At 38.7% G+C, this 18,507-nt stretch overlaps 1 protein-coding gene across 2 annotated transcripts in view; it reads left to right on the top strand.

Moving 5' to 3' along the window:
• The window catches only part of LOC115801149 (synaptosomal-associated protein 25-A-like), a 44,163-nt gene that overhangs the window by 22,676 nt on the left and 2,980 nt on the right, over window positions 1-18,507 (top strand). The window contains exons 3-6 of one of the 2 annotated variants that reach the window (XM_030758884.1): window positions 1,438-1,479; window positions 8,609-8,657; window positions 13,689-13,806; window positions 17,905-18,024. In XM_030758884.1, the coding sequence (XP_030614744.1) occupies window positions 1,438-1,479; window positions 8,609-8,657; window positions 13,689-13,806; window positions 17,905-18,024 (329 nt within the window). Of the gene's footprint in view, window positions 1-1,437; window positions 1,480-8,608; window positions 8,658-13,688; window positions 13,807-14,037; window positions 14,156-17,904; window positions 18,025-18,507 lie in introns of both variants that reach the window. The other variant, XM_030758877.1, reaches the window with a different exon arrangement.

Here is an 18,507-nt window from a genome sequence, read left to right on the forward strand (position 1 = left end):
TATTCTATTCTATTCTATTCTAACTCTGGTCCTTCCTGTTTAGTGTTTCTGTGTGGTCAGGTGGGTTAGATTGAGCTTGTGGTAGTCAGACTCCAGTTCACCATCTGGACTGCATCTGGAGACAGTAGCACTGCCTTTTTTTGAGGATCTGTCACAATCTGGAGGGTTAGTCTAGCCAGAACCTGCAACAGGTGAAGAACTGCAGTAACGTCCATAATTTGTTGGACAAAGACAGTTTTTGCAATATTCGCCTCTGTATACACTACAGTAGATGTTAAATCAAACAGTAGAGTCAGTCACTGTACAGACTGATTTAAAATTCACTGTGATGGTGTAAAGAGGAAAAATTACAAAAATGGTGCTGCTGTGTTGAAGCTCACCAAGGTTGCAGCACACACAACAGGGACTACTGTCACCAGCTGGATCTAAGATGGAGGAACTGGAGGCCATTCACAGGATGATGAACTTACTAGAGAGACAGCTGCACATTATTTATAGTATATACATTTTATTATTAATAATTTATTTAAAAGAACTTGCAGGTGCCTGCTACATCTATAAATACAATATAGATACAGTGTAATTTTGTGGGAAACACTGCAATTCCAAATCATTATGGTATCTATAAAATCTATCAGCTGTTGTTTAAAAGTAACTAATTATTCACTTACATCAGCTGCAAACATGCACTATGTTCTTTCAGGCAGTAGCGCCAACTTTTAACTTATAACAATGTAACTCGCTGGCAAAGCTATGACAGAAATGAGGGAAAGCACAACTGTGAGGCAAACTGTAACCCCCAGTGAAAACAGATTTTTCTGTGACATGCCAATTATAACCTGACATTTCAAAATGGACTGTTCTCATCAGGACACAAATGTATCTCCAAAGCCTGCAGGCTGACAGATACAGCTGCTCTAATGTGACCTCGGCTTGTTTCAGCATTTGGTTCTCTAAGAATCTTTCATCAAGTCTGTGCTTTTTTTGGATAAGGAAGAACTCTGCCCTTTTATAATGAGCTGAGAGGAGCTCAGGAAGAGCAGATAATTCTGTGCTGCAGAATAATGGATCAGCTCAAATGGCCTTATTAAAAATTCATGAGGAGATAATGCAGAGCCAGTGATGGGAAGGGAGGAAAGGAAAAGAGGAGAAATGAATGGAAGGATGGATTGATGAAGCAACAGGAGGTAAAACAAAGAACAGTAGGAATCATCAGGAAAGAAACATTCAGGTGTAATTTTATTACCGAGTGCCACTCATTCGTCTTAGCATATCGCCTGTTTTCCCTTTCCACCTGCTGACTTATGTTTTTAATACATTATCTGCATTAACACACTGAGATGCTGTAGAGATATTTGTTAGAGGTGCTGCTCTGAGCGTCTGTGTTTGCTCTCCTCTGGACTCTAAGTTAATCCGTTGCTCTGTCTCTCTCTGCAGTCTCTGGAGAGTACCCGGCGTATGCTGGCTCTTGTGGAGGAGGTGAGTCCAGTGATTCAGTGTCACACATCACATTAAGAGATACAAATAACATGAGAGGAAAAAGCATGCTCAGAAGAATGATTTGTCTTGGTATTTGCATTTTCTGATGTTTACCAGTACTATGAGATGTTGTTGTCCTTGCACATGCCCCTGTGCTGTACTTCTGCTTTATGTTTGAGCTTGAGTTTTCACGTGGATTTAGTTGGTTAGTCAGCCTGCTCATTACGCTGGCCAGAGTGTTTGAGGGGTCTCCGGGGTAAAAACGTTAAATATTGCAAAATATGTCATTTTATTTAATTTTCAAATATTCCTTTTTAAAATTTATTATTAAAATGTTCAAATAAAGTGTTTACAGAAACCTTTTTCACCTTTTTCTTTTCCCCAAGGCTTCACTTGATTCTTTTCAGTTCAGTTTCCATTTATAACTGATAAAAGGAAAAACATGACCCAAATGAATCATTTATATTTTTGGGAGTTGGATCTCTCCTGTGTGTAGATTTGTGCTGATTATGGACACAGGTGTTTGACAGCTCCAAACAGACAAAGAAATATGGTGGATACCGGTATAGTGACTTCACAGGCCTAGTTGCTCAGTCTCCCTTAATCTCTTGTCTCTGGTTTACACTAAATGTTGTCCCTCAAATGCTTAAGAGAACTTAGAGTCAACAGTCTAACAGTCCTGTTGGACAAATTCAGGGAAAAAATGGCGATCGTGCTCCTGGTTGCACTATTGACCTGATTTGGAGACTTTGAAACTGTTGATTGTTTAGTCTGTGGATCAACCTTTATCATAAGAAATGATCCTCAACAAACAAGTATGATGAGTTTGCCAGAGTTTGATGGATGAGGTTTGTGGTATAATCAAAAATGCACAAGTGGTCAAAACTCCCATAGAGGGATCTAAAAAGTAGTACAAGTACAGAAGTGCTCAGCGGATTTAAGCTGCACCAGTGTTTTCTGTTTCTTCATGTGATCCAGATTGGCCCTATGATGTTGAGATCAGAGCTCTGGTTGGGACACCATCTGTTGCAGGACTCATTGTTCTTCTAGTTGCTGAAAATATTTCTTTATAAATCTGTCACCAATTAGACTCTTCCACGATTCAAATCATGCTTCATTTCATTGAGCCAGGAAAAACAGAATAAGATATTGTTTGTTTGTTTTTTAACCTTTAGCTGACATGTAAATAGGATGCTGTTAATTTCAGTGCTGCCAAGCTGATAGCATTAAACAGCCGTGCGTCAGTCCTCTATTTACTGTTCACACTGGCTGCAGAGGCAAAGACATGGCCCCACTTTAACCCCTGGACAAGCCACCATGTCTAATGAGAGAAAGCCATGGGGGACAAATGGAAGTCCGTGGGGACACCGCTCCACAAACAAAGCTCTTCAGCGAATTAATTTTTTTGGCTTTTGAAGATAATGCAGAGTGAATGCCAGTTATATGTTTCAACTGGTTCCAAGTTGAATAACAGGCTGTGTTTCCCTGTGATGAAGCCAGACTTTGTTAAAAACCAGTGAAATACGTAGAGACAAACCACCACTGTGTCGTCTTTCTGTCTGGCTGTATTCCTTATTGCTCTCACTTAGCATATCTCCTGAGAAGTGCCCTCAATCAAGTGAAGCAGTAAAGCAGCACAGATTATGGATGAGACTCATCATGCCTCCTTCGATAATGCTACAAATACGTCTTCAGTCTCAAAGTTTTACATTTTTCACAGTATTTGGAGATAACGATGTTTCTCTTTCTGACCTCACAGTGCACCTTTAACTCATACAGGAAACAGTGAGCATGTGCAAGTAATCCATGACATCTGTACTCAAAGAGCTTATAGTGAAGCTTACACTAATTTACTGCGTTGAAGCACAGTCAGAGTCAAACCACTTTTTGTCTGAGGGTTTGTCTTAGATCTGCTTATTCAGCTGTGAACGGGTCTAACGCTGCATCAAATCAGTATCGAGAGAAAATCTCCTCAAATATGTGTGCCTTATGAGTTAGTGTTGCTGATACTGGTTTTTATAGTACGTGCCTCTTCTGTGAAGGTTAAGCAATAATATAATTAATACCAAAAAGTTTAATATCACTTAAAATTTCTGCATATAGAGGTAATGGTCAGCTGTTGAAAGGCAGCTGTAAATTTGGACTGTAAATCTGCTTATTGGTCAATACTTTTTAATGATTTTAAGGAAAAGTTTCAGATTAAGAGAATTTGCTTTCTTACTGAGACAGCATCAATACCACTCTCAGGTCTGTGCATTAACGCTGAAACGCATACTGACAGCGATTAGCATAGCTTAGCTAAACCACTGGAAACAGCTAACTAAACAAACTCCAAAGACCAGCATGTTTACTTATTAATGCAGTTAATCCATACAAAATCCAAAGTGCATAAAAACAACATGATGTGAATTCATGAGGTTTTTGTGCTGGATTTTTGTTTTTATTGCACTAAAAGCAGAAGAGCATGGTGGTAAAGTACAAAGTGCGTCCAGGACAGAAGCAGCTGCATTATTACTGCTAACACAACATTGGCTCTTTGCAACCATCTGTGCAGATAGCATATAAGCACAAAGCTGGTGAAGAACCCAGAGTGATGTTAAAACTGAGCACATGCAGACCCTAGCCCAGCAGCGAGAGCCTGAACTTCAACACTGCACTGACCAATGGATTTGTTGTGAAAAATTATGCATTTTGAAGGATAATCCTACTCATTAATAAAATAATGATTTGCTTTATTATTAAAACACAACAGAAAGTAAAAGATTGATGAAATAACCTTGATTGATTGATGTATAATAAATCCAAACCTTCACCTCCTTTGCTGGAACCTTCCTACAGATACTTGATCGATCGCACCCCCCACAGTCAGCTTTAGCTTCAGATAGATTATCATAATCTTTCGCATGAACGAGTGCCACGTGCAAATTTAAAGACTTCACATGCTCACACAAAAACACCCAAAAGAGAACAGATGAGTAAATCAGGCGAGTGTGTGTTGAGGCAGCAGAGAAAATATTAAATGAGAAAAGCTAATCATCATAAAAAAATTGCTATCCAGTTCTAATATCTATGCAGTATCATTATGCTTGGTTCATCCTTTGAGAAATGCATCAACTTTTTGTTGTTAGTTTCAGTTTTAGAGCCATAAAAGTGACACAAGCACATTATATAAGTTCTCTTTGGTAATTCTTTGCACATACAGCACACAGGTGTTTATTATTGATGTACAAAAGCATAAACACACTGGAGCATCTTTTTTCCTGCAAGCATAAGCCCACTTTTAATTATCATCATTATGCCTGAGCCATTCATTTTTTGCCACTTACAGCCAGTGATGTAATATGTCTTTGTCTCATGCAAATTAGGACACTTATTTCATTCTCAGGAACAACGAGTGACATGAGCTTGATTTTGTTTTAATGACTGCTAAATGAGCAGACAAGATGACTCAATCGCCCGACTCAAAGCTCAGTATAAAGGTTTAAAAAAAAAATAAATAAAGAGGTATCTGCAGAGGGAGTCTGCCAGTAGAAAATGTAGGAAGAGTAAAAACAGATGAACAGACACATAACAGAGGTGGGAATTCTTGACACAGAGAGAAAATGGCAGTAAGCGGGAGGAACACACTGGCTGTTTTCACTCACTCATCCACACTCTTTAGTGTTTGCTGCATAGTGAACTAACTAGGGAAAAAGTGCAGACAGCTGTTGATACATTGCAGATATTTCATGGATGTAACTCTGCTACATGATCATGCAACAGTGTTGCTGTTTTGGGTAAGTATTGTAGATGTGAAATTAGCATAACACAATATTGAAGTAAAAATGTACATCTGTGCATGCACCTCTTTATTCACAATATATTTTGGCTGATCAAACTGGAGCTGCAACTATTATAAACTAATCTTAACTATATTAATTATGAATTAATGTTAACCTTTAAATTTTACCCTTTCAGATATTTCATAATTCAGGGTACTTAACAACATACTGCTTATGTCCTTATACTTGAGAATGAACAACTAAAGTAGGAAGAATGGTTTGGGAGCAGTTTTGATATATTTTTTAAGAAATCCTGCTGCTGAGGCAGGAGTGGAGACGAGCCCCTGCGCTGCTGAGAATTGTTGCGCTCACTGCGAACTCTCTGCTGTAAGAAACTCATATTAGCTCCAAATCTGACAGCCTTTAATTTTTTCTGAAAAAAGATGAATAATAATGCAAGTTGAAGGTCTGAGCCAGTGGATGTAGTGCACAGCGTCTGAACATGATGATTCTGAAGTGCACTGTGCAGTGGATGAAATTTACATTTCAGCTCTACAAAATCGCCGTCTCACTACATAGTGAACGAGTGGACAATTCAAGCTCAGCAACTGGGCCACTGCTGATGTGAGTGACAGAAATAAACACAGACCTGAACCATTATCATCGTGTTACACGGCTCAGTGTAGTTAGAGACCTCCGTGTGCCGAGCACGTCGGGTCTGACTTCACTGGCAGGAAAACATTACGTCATGCACCATGATCTGCAAATAGCATATAAATAACTGAAAGCTATTTGACTTTAAGAAAAGCAGAACAGTCTGTCTATGTTCTTATAAACTCTTAAATGTTTGCTATTTTTTGTATTTTAAATCCACTGATTAACAGCAAAGTGGTAAAATTATTAGCTAAATAATATTAATAATGTATCAGCAGCAGAGAGATGTAGAGAGAAGAATAATTTGAAAAGGGTTCATGAACAAGGATCCACAGATATTAAAGTCCTTATGAAAGCTGTTATCTTCATGTCAGGCCTGTAGACACAGAAATGAAAAACTGCACCGCAGCTCAGGATGTGAACAAAGCGGACAAGAGAGGTGGAAATGAAGTAAAAGGATGAAGGATGGACACGAACACGAGAAGATCAAATGAGGGGAAACGTGAATAATAAACAGAAGGATATAAAGGAATCTGTGAGGGACATAAAGTCCAAATTCAATGTCTCTGTAAAGCAGATAGTAACATGATTTGGAGAATAAACTAGACAAGATGAACATGTTGTGTTATATTCATAAAGGCTGTTTTATGACTAGAAACAGTTACAGTGTATCAAATGCACCTTTTAAATTCATTTAATTCCCAATGTAAGCCTAAATAGAAGTAAAACTAGTATTGTTTTACCAATGTAATGAAATTTCAGACATCATCCACTTTTAAAGTGCTCATGAGCTACAATCACTGCAGCTCACATAAGTGGAATCATACCACATTCCATGTTTTCAGCTGTTTCAGGATTTCTGTTGTGTATCAGTGCTTTAGACCCAAGACCAATACTTTGAGTTAGCCAGACAGCAAAGTGCAAAGGTTAATGATACAGATGCAACATTGAGCCTCTAAGAAACATCTTACAATCAGGTCACCTTTAAGACAGCAAATATTTTGGGGGCAGAGCACAAATTAAGAGATAAAGATATTTTTTCCTACCTGCTTCACAGAGGTCTGTCTCATATATTTACAGCTGCTTAGCATCAAACTGGAGAGCAAAGCAATAATAATAATAATAATGAATATTAAAATATTCATCTAAATGAATCTATTGAAAGTGTCCTTTGTGTTCATTTTCTGAAATTACTCAATTGTCCGGTGACTTTATGACTCACAGTGAAGGGTGAAAAAGACCTGACAGTCTGCGAGCATGTGTGTCTTTAACTAACCATGCAGAAAAAAGTGATGTCACCACAAGAGACTCGGCCAGTTGGCGAGGTCGGATATCCTGTCCTGTAGTTCTGAAGCCACGACTGCCCTCGCATGATTTCCCATGATCTCTCCTGTGGAAACAATCAGCCGTCCCACGGGATTTATGCAAGTGTATCTGTAAACATTAGCACAGCTGAATATTATACTAAGAATTATTCATTTTTCTTCAGAAATCCTTCTAATTTTATTCATACAGAGATCTTCACACCTGACACATTTTTCCACACAGTCTGAGTAATACGAGCACTAGTCCCTATATCACTGCTCCAAGAAGGTCAGAGTAAAGTTCGATAAAAAGAAAAAAAAAAAATTATGGATGCGTAAACTGAATGGCCATTAGACTTTAATATTGCTCAGACGAGGCCTCGGGCTGACGGAGGCCACAGAGCTCTTGGTTGGTTGTGCGCACAGTACAACCAACCGAGAGCTTTTGGGTTTTGTGCTTGCACGATGTGTTTCTGAGTGTGTGCCAGCTCTGTAAGCCAAATCAGAAGTCGCATTACTCAAGCCTTATCAGCAAATCACTGAAAGCAGTCCAGTGAACACAGAGTAACAAATATAGTGCGCATTTGTGTATATTATATGTTAGTGATTAGGTTGTCATAATAAGCAGTGTTTTTCTTTTGTTTTGTTTTGTTTCCATGACTTAAAGATGATCATATATATATATATATATATATATATATAAGATCTAAATAAGATCTCATTTTTGAGAGTCTCTGCTTAATTTTTGAGTAATTGTCTGAAATTTGGGATCGATGCCAATCTCATATCTGTCTATTAAATGTGGAGCTTCACTTAGTGGTTAATTTAGCGCAAAGAGTGCGAGACTGGCTTGGGTCCTTTAATTAACCAGGAAGTGAAACTGTTGAGATTAATGAACTCCTTTGCAGGAGTGTCCTGGGCCTGCACAGGCGTCCTCAACCGAGATCGTGTTTTTATAGTGAGAGACTGGAGAAAACCCACACAGAGGAGCTTTGCTTTGTCTGGGCTTGTACCCAGGACCCATTTGAAAGTTGCCTAAATATCTTTTATGCTATAAAAACAAAAAATGACAGGCTGATGTACATTTTTGTTGCAGAGGTGCTTGTTTTGTCAACTTTGGACGCAACCAACTAACTGATCGTCTGGTTCAAGCTTTATATTTAGCACACGGACATAAGAGCAGTTTTGGAAAGCAAGAAACTGTCAGACTCCTGTTTCCTGCTGTGCTGCACAGGATCAGTTTCAAAAATGTGATTTCAAATTGCAATTTGACCCACTTCTGCTGCTGCTCTGATAGCTTTGCTGTGTTCTGCTCTGCTGACCTTCACTCATCTGTCACCTTTATTCCTCCTTTTTCCCTTCACTTCTCTTCTCTGCTGTCTTCCTTTCACCTCTCCTTCCGTCTGTCAGAGTAAAGATGCCGGCATCAGGACTCTCGTCATGTTGGATGAACAGGGAGGTAAGATGACAGGGAGAGATCGCTTTTACCTGCTCGACTCCTGATTCGCTCTTGCTGCATTTGCTGTACAATGGGAGAGTTGCCATCAGTACATCCAGTATATCACTGTAGATTCAAGTCAAAACAAAAGTCTCTTTTTTTTCAGGTGTATAATGTAGGTACAGCAATGAGAAGCCCGGGCAGCAGCTCCTGCCCCACAGCAGACCTAGACAAGGAGGAGTGAGAGGAAAAGGTTTATGCAAGCTCATCTGTGGAGACCTTTTGGTTCCTTTTACTTCCTCTAGATCAGTCTCGATGGTCTCTTTTTTCCATAATTTCAAGCTGAACTATACATTGAGTGAGTCTGGCTTTTAGGGAGGTGCCTTTTTTTTTTTTTTTCAAACACAAACCAAAACAAGAGAATCACTGCGCAACTGAATGCAGCACATGTTTTATCAGTGGTTGAAGCCAAAATTATAAGCAAAAGTTAAATTTAATTGTCTACATGAGTATACTGGATCTTACTGCCGAGCTTGCCTACTGCTTTGGCTCCCTGTACTTCACTTTCATACCTTTATATGACAGATACATGTTTATGGATGCACCAGTTTATCAGCTGAACTTTGGAATAGGCTGACATTAATATCATGAGATTCATTGGTGGGAGCGGTCGATGTTGGTCTGTTGTGTCCCGACAATGTTTGATGCAGTTTTTAAAATTTATATAAATGAATTTTTTCACATTCATGAATTATATGATGAAAACTTTTGAACTGTCATTTAGAATAAAGATTTTTGATTTCTTGGCTCAAAATAACAACAAAATTAACCAATAGGTATCAGCGATTGGCCAGCTTGTTATTTTGAACATACACACTGATACTAGCCCACATCTCACATTTGGTGCATCCCTACACATGATGAATTAAAATACTGATTATTTCTTAGCTATATGTTATGTTCATGTTTTAATCTGCTCTCTTAAACCTAGCTGACATGTTTGCAGTGCACCTCACTGATGGTCTGAGTGTTCAGAGGTCAGCTGGTGACAGATACTGTATGTCCTTTTTGTGAGGTAAAAATATATATATATGAGTATTAATGGCATACACACAAGCACTACCTGATCCATGTTTAACAATTAAAGGGGCACTCCACCGGTTTCACAAGTCAGTCGATTTATTGTGTGACTCAAGAAGAATCTTTTCGGGTCTTTTTTTGTCTACATGAGCTGTGAGTAAGCCAAACAAATAATGATTATCTCTGCAGACTTCTTCATTTTAGGATTCTCAGGGACCACAGTAGATGAAGGTACTTCACAACAAAGTCAAATTTAGAGAAAAGACAGAAAGAAAAAAAAAACATTTATTTCTATGTAACAGTCAATCTTTTTATGTTTCGTAATCCTCGGGTGGATCTGACAGCTACTTTGAGAACCACTTGGATTATTGGAAAGTATGCAGAATCCTGGATTTTTACCCCCCAAAGTAGGGATTGTAGATCTCAGGAGATCTCAGCCCCTGCTGCATTGATTGTCCACACATTGTATATGTGTACATAACTCTGTAGTATTCATTAACAGATGGGGACTGTCAGAGCTCAGTCGCTCCAGCTGTTTTAAAATTCAAACATAACCTAGTTATAAGTGTAACTGGAGATTTACGCATCACCGATTTAAAACATGTCATGCCAGTTGTGCGGACACCCAGTAACTAGCTAAAGAATAAGGTGAATGGAAAGCTTTATAAAGATTCACTTTAATAACTGTGTAAACTGAGTGGAGTTTAAATTAAATTTCATACAAAAAAAATAACCCTTACAACAGCAAAATGCTGTCAGTAACTTTAGTTTAAATAGACACACAGTGGTTATGTTAGTTCAACTGCATGAATGAAACTCTCCTTGTTTGCAGATAGAAAATGACTTAATAATAATCTTAATAATCAGCATCAGCGGTTATGCTAATTTAAATGGGCATTTTCCACTATTTCCAAAATGCATGAACTCTGAAAAACACATGATTCTCCATGTTTGCAGGCAGTCACCACTATACTAATTAAAAGGCTTTCTTAGAATGATGGAAAGGTTTTATGTACGAACTCTGTGATGCATTCATTAGTAGCTGGTGTGTGTGAAGGAAACTTTAGGTGTTAACTGTAGCATTTCTGCTTTTTTCAGATAAACCTTTACAAATCTATCTATCAAATGTCACATTCTGTCACATTTTATGAATTAATAATAACTACATTATTTGTGATGCATTCAATTTTGTGCATACTGAGTCATTTCTTTATTTTGAATATGGCTCTTTTGGTCCTCCATATAGGGAATATGTGTGCATATTAGGCAGGTTGTTCCATGCGTGAGAGAGTGCCCTAATTGGCCTACCAAAGGAGCAGATAGTCTATTTCCCTCTTCTCTCTTTCCTCACACCTACTTCCCCCCTGAGCAACTGCTGCCACAACACGCAGCTCACTGCTGTAATATCAGGAGAGCAATCAATGCACAGATTTAAATTACCTCTGCCTCTAAGCTAATATCCTCTCTACCTGACCCCACATCTTCCTCGCTCTCTCTCTGTCTACCTCTTCTGTCTTTTCTCTCTCCTTTCTGTCCATCCTTCTCCCTTTATTACTGATGATGATTTATTTGCAGAGCCTCCTTCATATATACCATGTTATCTACTTTAAGAAGTCCCTCCTGCATCTCCATTAAAGAAGATCACTGGGATGTAATATCTGGCCAAGCCTGTAGTAATTAGTACAGTCTTGTTGAAGTGTAAACTGGGCTGTGATTAATCCCTCTGCACTTTACACTAAACCTCATGCACGCACACACACACACACAGGTCACACAGGAGGAGATTTGTCACTTCTTGCCGTGATGTATTACCTGTGATGGAGGTCTTACTGCAGCTAATGAGCCCCTCCCTGCTTGGCTGTTACATGCTGGTTGACCTAAATTACAGCCAGACTCTGAGATGATGGATTATACGTACCTCTGCCTCAATGAACTTTTGAGAGCAGTGACATTTTAGCAAGAGCACTAAACTTTGTTGATCATGTTTCCAGTCTAGGAATGTCATTTATTTTAAAAAGTCTTTGCTTTTATACTTGAACTTAATTTTAAGAACACTCCAAGAATATATTACATGTAATTTAATTCTGAGAATTAAAAAAATTTACAAAAATTTACACATTTACATATCTCTGACGTATAGATCTCAAAATAACTTAATCTGGTGTCACCTCTTGTATATTACCAGTACAAACTGTAATTTAGTCAGGACTAGTAATGGGCAAGAAGAGAAGAGCAAACCTTTTATGAAGACCAGATCTTGGTGATCATTAATAGAGGAGATAAAGTCTACTAAATATTGCTGTTGACAAAGTTAAACACTCATCTTGGAAGTGTGTCGCTGCTGCGTTACATGAGGAACTGCAGTGTTTCTCACAGGCTTGGATACGTGTCTGAAATTGCAATACATCAGCAAGAAATTCACTTATGTAAGTCTAGACTTCATGTAGAGGAAGGTTTTAGATATAAATAATTAAGTGGTTTTCTGATTAACTCAAGGTCAGATTTTACCCCCAGTTGGTTTAAAAATAGGGCCCCTGCAGGCTGAAAATACACAGGAAGTGTAGTATGATTTATGTTTATAATAATAACTGGTCTGTTAATAAATCAAATTTGAAGTTTATCCTATTATTATTCTTTTTTTTTTTTTAAACTGGTAACTTGTTTTATTTGATGACGCTGAGACCGAGAAATAGATGCATCGACAGACTGTCATTTAGAGGGAAACAATCACTGTTGTCCTGTTTTTGAGCTGCTCGTGTCAGTGTCTCATTTACCTTAATTACCTCCACCTGCAAAAAAAGTTATGCATTCATTTGCGTGGAACTTTTTTACCCGAGGCGGGACTTGGCCTAACTTTGAAGTGATTAACTTTAGGAGTTGATCTAGAACCTGGGATATTTTGAAGGCTTCTTTTTAAGTAGACATTTCCCATCGTAGCTTCACACATAAGTATCAGACTGAAAGAAGAAAAACTGCGAGAGATTTTCTTGGTGTTCTCAAGAAAATCTCAGAAACTAATCTGGATCCAGATATCCCTCTTTATCCAGGGACTGAGTTCATGAATGCGGTAGAGGGAATTATAAGCCCTGGCTGAGGTAGTGTCAGACTGCTCTTGTTTCTGTCTTCACTGCACTGTTACAGCCAGAGTTGAGACAAAAAAATTGATACAACTGTATATTGTATCACTTCCTTCTGTGTTAATAATGCACTGGTGCCTAACAGTGATTTTTTATTAAAATATGCAGTCACCATAAATGGATTCCTCCATCAGTTTGAATGACCAGAGTAACTACTGTACTTCATGATCCTTTGTGGTGGCACCTTCTCTTGTAGCATTGTGTTGTTAAACTGCCTGATACGCTTTCACTCATGCACAGTAATAGTTTAACTTTCACGATCTTCACCATTTTTATGGAAGATTTGTTCATTCATTTCAGCATTTGTTTAAGTACTTTACCACATCACATTTTGAAGGGTTTTTTTTGTCTTTTTTGCCTCTCCTGAATCCATCCTTTTTTTCTTCTTTTGGATCTCAGGCTTCTGATCTGCCTAAGCCATGAATTTCTGTCTTTCACTCTCTTTGTCATCTGCATCTGTTCTCACTGACGCGCAGTAATATTAAGGCAGTTAAATTTGGCACACTAAATGACCTTATGTACACTTATGTACTGATTAGATGCTACTGATTCTCAACACCACTCAGATGATATACTTACTGAGAAAAGATGATCCTATGGGCTGAAGGTAGGGGAAAAAAGGCCATCATGAGCAATCCATGCAACAAAAAGTCACATGGAAAGCTACAGAAGAAGAAAAACTATGGCTCATTTGGTACTCCTAATGCTTTCTGCCTGCTTTGCCTTCTGCATCTAGCAAAAACAGTCTGCCTCTTGCAGTGTAGTGTAGAGCGCCAGACTTCGACACAAACCAGTCAACTTTATTTCAACACTCTCATGCCTTTGTCCTCACCAGAACAACTTGATCGTGTGGAAGAGGGCATGAACAAGGTGAACGCAGACCTGAAGGAGGCCGAGAAAGATTTAAAAGATATAGGACAATGCTGTGGTCTGATTTGCCCATGTATTAAAAAGTAGGTACCGGCCAGGAGTCGTGCGCTCTTGCCTGTCCAGTGCTGGTGGTGGTGGTGGTGATGTCTGATGTCTCTCTTGTCACAGTCAATGTCTTTTTTTGTCTTTTCTCCTTTGTCTCCCCTCTCTACTCCCATCCCCTTCCTTCCACCCTGCGACTTCTTCCTCCTCTCTTCTCTTCTCATGTGCTTTCGTTCTTTTGCTGGGATAAATGACAATGTGTTGGTAATCAGAACAACTGGAGCGCATCGAGGAGGGGATGGACCAAATCAATAAGGACATGAAGGATGCAGAAAAGAATTTGAACAATCTAGGACAGTTCTGTGGTCTATGTTCATGTCCCTGTAACAAGTAGGTGCTGCCTATGTCACCTGACTGCATGTGTTTCAATGCCTGCCTACCTGCCTCTTTATCCATCTGCCTGCTTCTGGTGTGTAGAGCATGGTGAAGTGTGGTGTGAGCAGTCAGGCCTAAAGCCACAACAGCACGCTCTCTGAACAGGCACCAGCACTGCATGCACTAGAGTGTGTGAGACTATTTAAATTAAGACTCTGCAGGGAGAGATTGTGTGCATGCATGAACAACACACACCACAACATATGCACAAGCGGTCGGATGCCACTGTATTTTCTGTCCAGCCTCAGCAGCTGTCAAAAGCCCTTCATTCCACATTGGATGAGAGATTCTCTTCCAGCAGGTAGCAGCATCTGCAAGGATCTTGGCCACAGAAACCCCCCTGAACCCTACCCAAACTCCCACCCTAACATCCTGCAGCATGATGCATCATGCTGTGTAAGTCCAAACACAGAATAAATCAACTAGTTGCCTTCTTATTCATTTGAATGTTGCTTTTGTTGTCATAGAATTGATTATGTTGCAGTGCATTCAAATGAAGTTAAACTTTTGTTTTTTTTTTTGCAATCACAATAGTGTCTTAGTCCCCGGACTTTACGAGGTCATCGGAAAAGGGCAACTTCATTTTACTGGCTGCTGTTGTAATCAAGTAAATAACATTTATAGTCATAGCCAGGCAGTCTGATGGTCCTCCAGATCAGAAACACACTTTAAAGTTGTGTATTTGATATTTAGCTTTTGGAATTTTGGAATTAAGTCACATGTTTATTTGCCTTTTTGCAGAGTGTGGAAAAATGTTTGTGTTAAATACTCTATTTGTCATCAGTTCATAACAACAGCACAGCCATCTCAAAGCACTTTATACTGTAAGTCTAAGATCATGCAATTTTAGAGACAGGACCGTGATGATCCAGACATTTCTCATTAGGAAATGATGAATTTGGTGGCAGTGGGGAGGAAGAACACCATTTTAACAGTAGGAGACCTCTGGCAGAAGCAGGCTCAGGAAGGGGCAGCCAACTGCTGCAACAAGTTTGGGGAAAACAAGACAGAAAAGAGGAGCCGTTACCTTAGCATAGCTTAGCATGTAGTTTGGCAAGGGGGCAAGAGCTAGTCTGTCAGTTATATGGTAGTTAAATAATATATTTGATATTTTGTTTGATTATGTGTAAAAATGTGGTCTATAGCTCAGTCATGTGCCAGACCATTCCTTGGTCAAAAGTGTAGTTTGTGCAGATTAAACAGATAAGTGTTAATTAGTGATCTTAAAACAGACTGATAGTTGGGGGTTAGCTCTGGAGAGAGCTAGGCTTGCTGTCGCCTTGTTTCTACTCTTAGTGCCAAGCCTTTGGTCACATAAAATTTAGATTCTTCAATCTTCTCATCTCTTGCAGACAAAACAAGCAAGATTCAGATGGGATTACACAGAATGTCAGATGACATAGGAGGATAGGGATAGGGCGAGATGGAGGCAGATGACCCACTGTGGTGTCCTCTAAAGGGAGCAACCAAAAGAAGAAGATCTACTCATCTCTCTCTGCAAGAAAGCAAATAAATTTGTTTCCCAAAATTTCAAACTATTCCTTTTATTGTAATTTTGGGGTCCTGGTTCTAAGATGTGGTGACTGATTTATTTATTCTTGAATGTATTTTCCACACATTAAAACAGTCCACGTTGTTCTGTTGAGTGTAACTACAGCTGTCACCGTATCACTTATAAACACAAATATATATTTAAGGAAACGAAAGCTGCTAAAATATGTAACCTTACCTCAGATTACAGATTGTATCCTGCCTCTCTTCCCTCAGCGTTGCCCTGCGTATTACAATCTCATGCATGAGTTAGGCAAAGTTGTTTTCTGAACACACAATATAAGGTGTGCTGCCATTTCAGTATTAAAGTTCTTAAATCTGTACATTTATTTTTCAAAGTTTAGATGGATTGTTAATGTCAGTTTTGCCAAACTCCTGTGTGATCTGTTCTCCACCCTTTAACAGCCAAACTATGGCCACTGAGTCATGTCTGAGCATACTACACTCTGGGACCAATACGTTTACCGGATATGCTTATACTATCTCAGAGCTATAGAAAATACAAGCGGCTGACAAACCAGAAGTATATATAAGTAAACTGTGACATTTGTTATTTTCATTTGGTTCATACCAAGCTGTTCCTCAGGCCTTCTTCTGGGAGTGAATAAAGTGAAACCTCAATGATTAACCACGTGCAGCACATTATATGTATCAACCATGCACATAAGAAGTTGAGTATCAGTGTAGAATATGCTTTTTACTGTTTTTTTTTTTTTTATTAAAAGCTTATGCAGAACCAAATAAATTATTTTTGTGTTACATCTAATATTATTACTTTATTGCTTCAATGATAATTTTTAGTATTTATCTTTCTTTGCTTTTGCTTCTGTATATCACAACAATTTTTAGATCCATTCCAGAAATTAAATGACATTTTAATAATACATAATTCTTCTCCCAAACAGTGCTGACATTAGCACATGTAGCCTTTTTGTTTTATTTCATCACAGCAGTCATTTTGGAACGTTTTCCCCCTGTGTGACGTATATTTAGGCCTTGAGTGTATTTAGAGTCTGTCTTCATCTTGCTTCCAGATGAGGTGGTTTGGGGGTTTAGATCTTGTTTATTCTATAGCTCTTTGGTCCTCCCTTTTGTGAACCAGTAGTTATGTAATCCTGTGATTATGTCATGTGTTTCGCTTGATTTAGACTGTTTGCATGGCAACCCTGGGTTAAATAACATGAGAAGAAGAACTCGAGCTTGTCTGGAGCACCTGATGGGCGAATTTTGCTGCAATTGGCTGAACACCAAACAAAATGAACTTTTAAGTTGCCTTAAGTATTACCTTTTCCTCAGGGGAAATCTTTACCTATCAGATACTCCAAGCACAATAAAATGAATGTTAAACATTACATTTGACTGTATGCAGTGAATCCTCCTACAGATCCATCCATCCAGATGAAATGAAGGGCTGGTTTTAGCAAGTCTTCCATGCAAAATGATCACGTTGTATGTTTTGAGTTTTTTAATAATATTATTGGTTGTTTTATTTATTTATTTTTTATCACAATGGATCTAGCTGCTTTCTTTTAATAGATACAGAATGTATCTGATCCTGTTCCTTTTTTTTTTACATTTTCCCTTTTCCATGTCATATATCATGTACCATGTTTCTGCCTTGCATGTCTCCTCACTGCATGTTTACATCTCTGTGTTTGTGTGTCCTCTGTCTGAAGACTGCTTATTGTGTTCAGTGTTTGTGCTCTACTTGTTTTTTACTTTAAATTCCTTTCTTACATAAGCCACATGGGAGCTTACTGGGCTCAGATTCAATTGATCTGCATGTTGGATCAATTATTTGCTAACAGACTGCAAATGCATGTATGTAACTGTATCATACGTGGCTGGCATGTTGCTTTTAGATGGCTAATTGGTGCAAAACCATCTGCAATATATTCTGAACATATATTTATATATATATATATATATATGTTTTGATAGAAAACAGAAATAAATGAATCCATATACATACATTCACACTCACTGGCTGACCTACAATGACATGGCCAGAAAACCAGTAAACAAATATACACATACAAAACTATTCAGTCATTAACACACACACACAGACACACACACACACACACACACACACACACACACACACAGAATAAACAGCTACACTGGCTCTGACTGAAATGTGTGTGTGGTAGGATTAAGGGCGGGGGCCAGGCCTGGGGAGGGAACCAGGATGGAGTGGTGAACAGCCAGCCGGGGGCACGAGTGGTGGACGAGCGCGAACAGATGGCCATCAGTGGGGGCTTCATCCGCAGGTAAGCGTGCATGTGTGTAGGTGTTGGTTTGTGTGTGCACCAAGCTTGCTTTTTTGTGTGTGCGTGTGTGTGTGAATAAATGCTCAGGTTTGGTTGTTGTGCAAAATGAAGTGTTTGGTAGTGTAATGGTAGTGTTTACATCTCTAATTTTAAAATGATATATAAGACATGTCCTGGAGCTGATTACTATGTTTGTGTTCATATTGTGTTCCTAACCCTTCATTTTCACTAGAAACAAAAACATCTTAGTGTTTGATTCATAGTGTTTTATGTGTTTCCATGTTTTCAGTGGCACTTCCAAGTGGCAAATGGTCATATTAAACACTGCCAGTGTTTTAAGACAAGGTTAGCCTATGTATAAGTATTTCCTATGAGCCAGAAGACCAGGCTTCAGACATTTTTTTTCCCCTGCTTTTCTATGTGTATGATATCAGTGAGGGTAGATATCCCTCATACAATAGAAACCCAACCAGCTGTTATGTA

The sequence above is a fragment of the Archocentrus centrarchus genome, chromosome 3 (assembly GCF_007364275.1).
Source record: "Archocentrus centrarchus isolate MPI-CPG fArcCen1 chromosome 3, fArcCen1, whole genome shotgun sequence".
In the NCBI taxonomy this organism is placed as follows: Eukaryota; Metazoa; Chordata; class Actinopteri; order Cichliformes; family Cichlidae; genus Archocentrus; species Archocentrus centrarchus.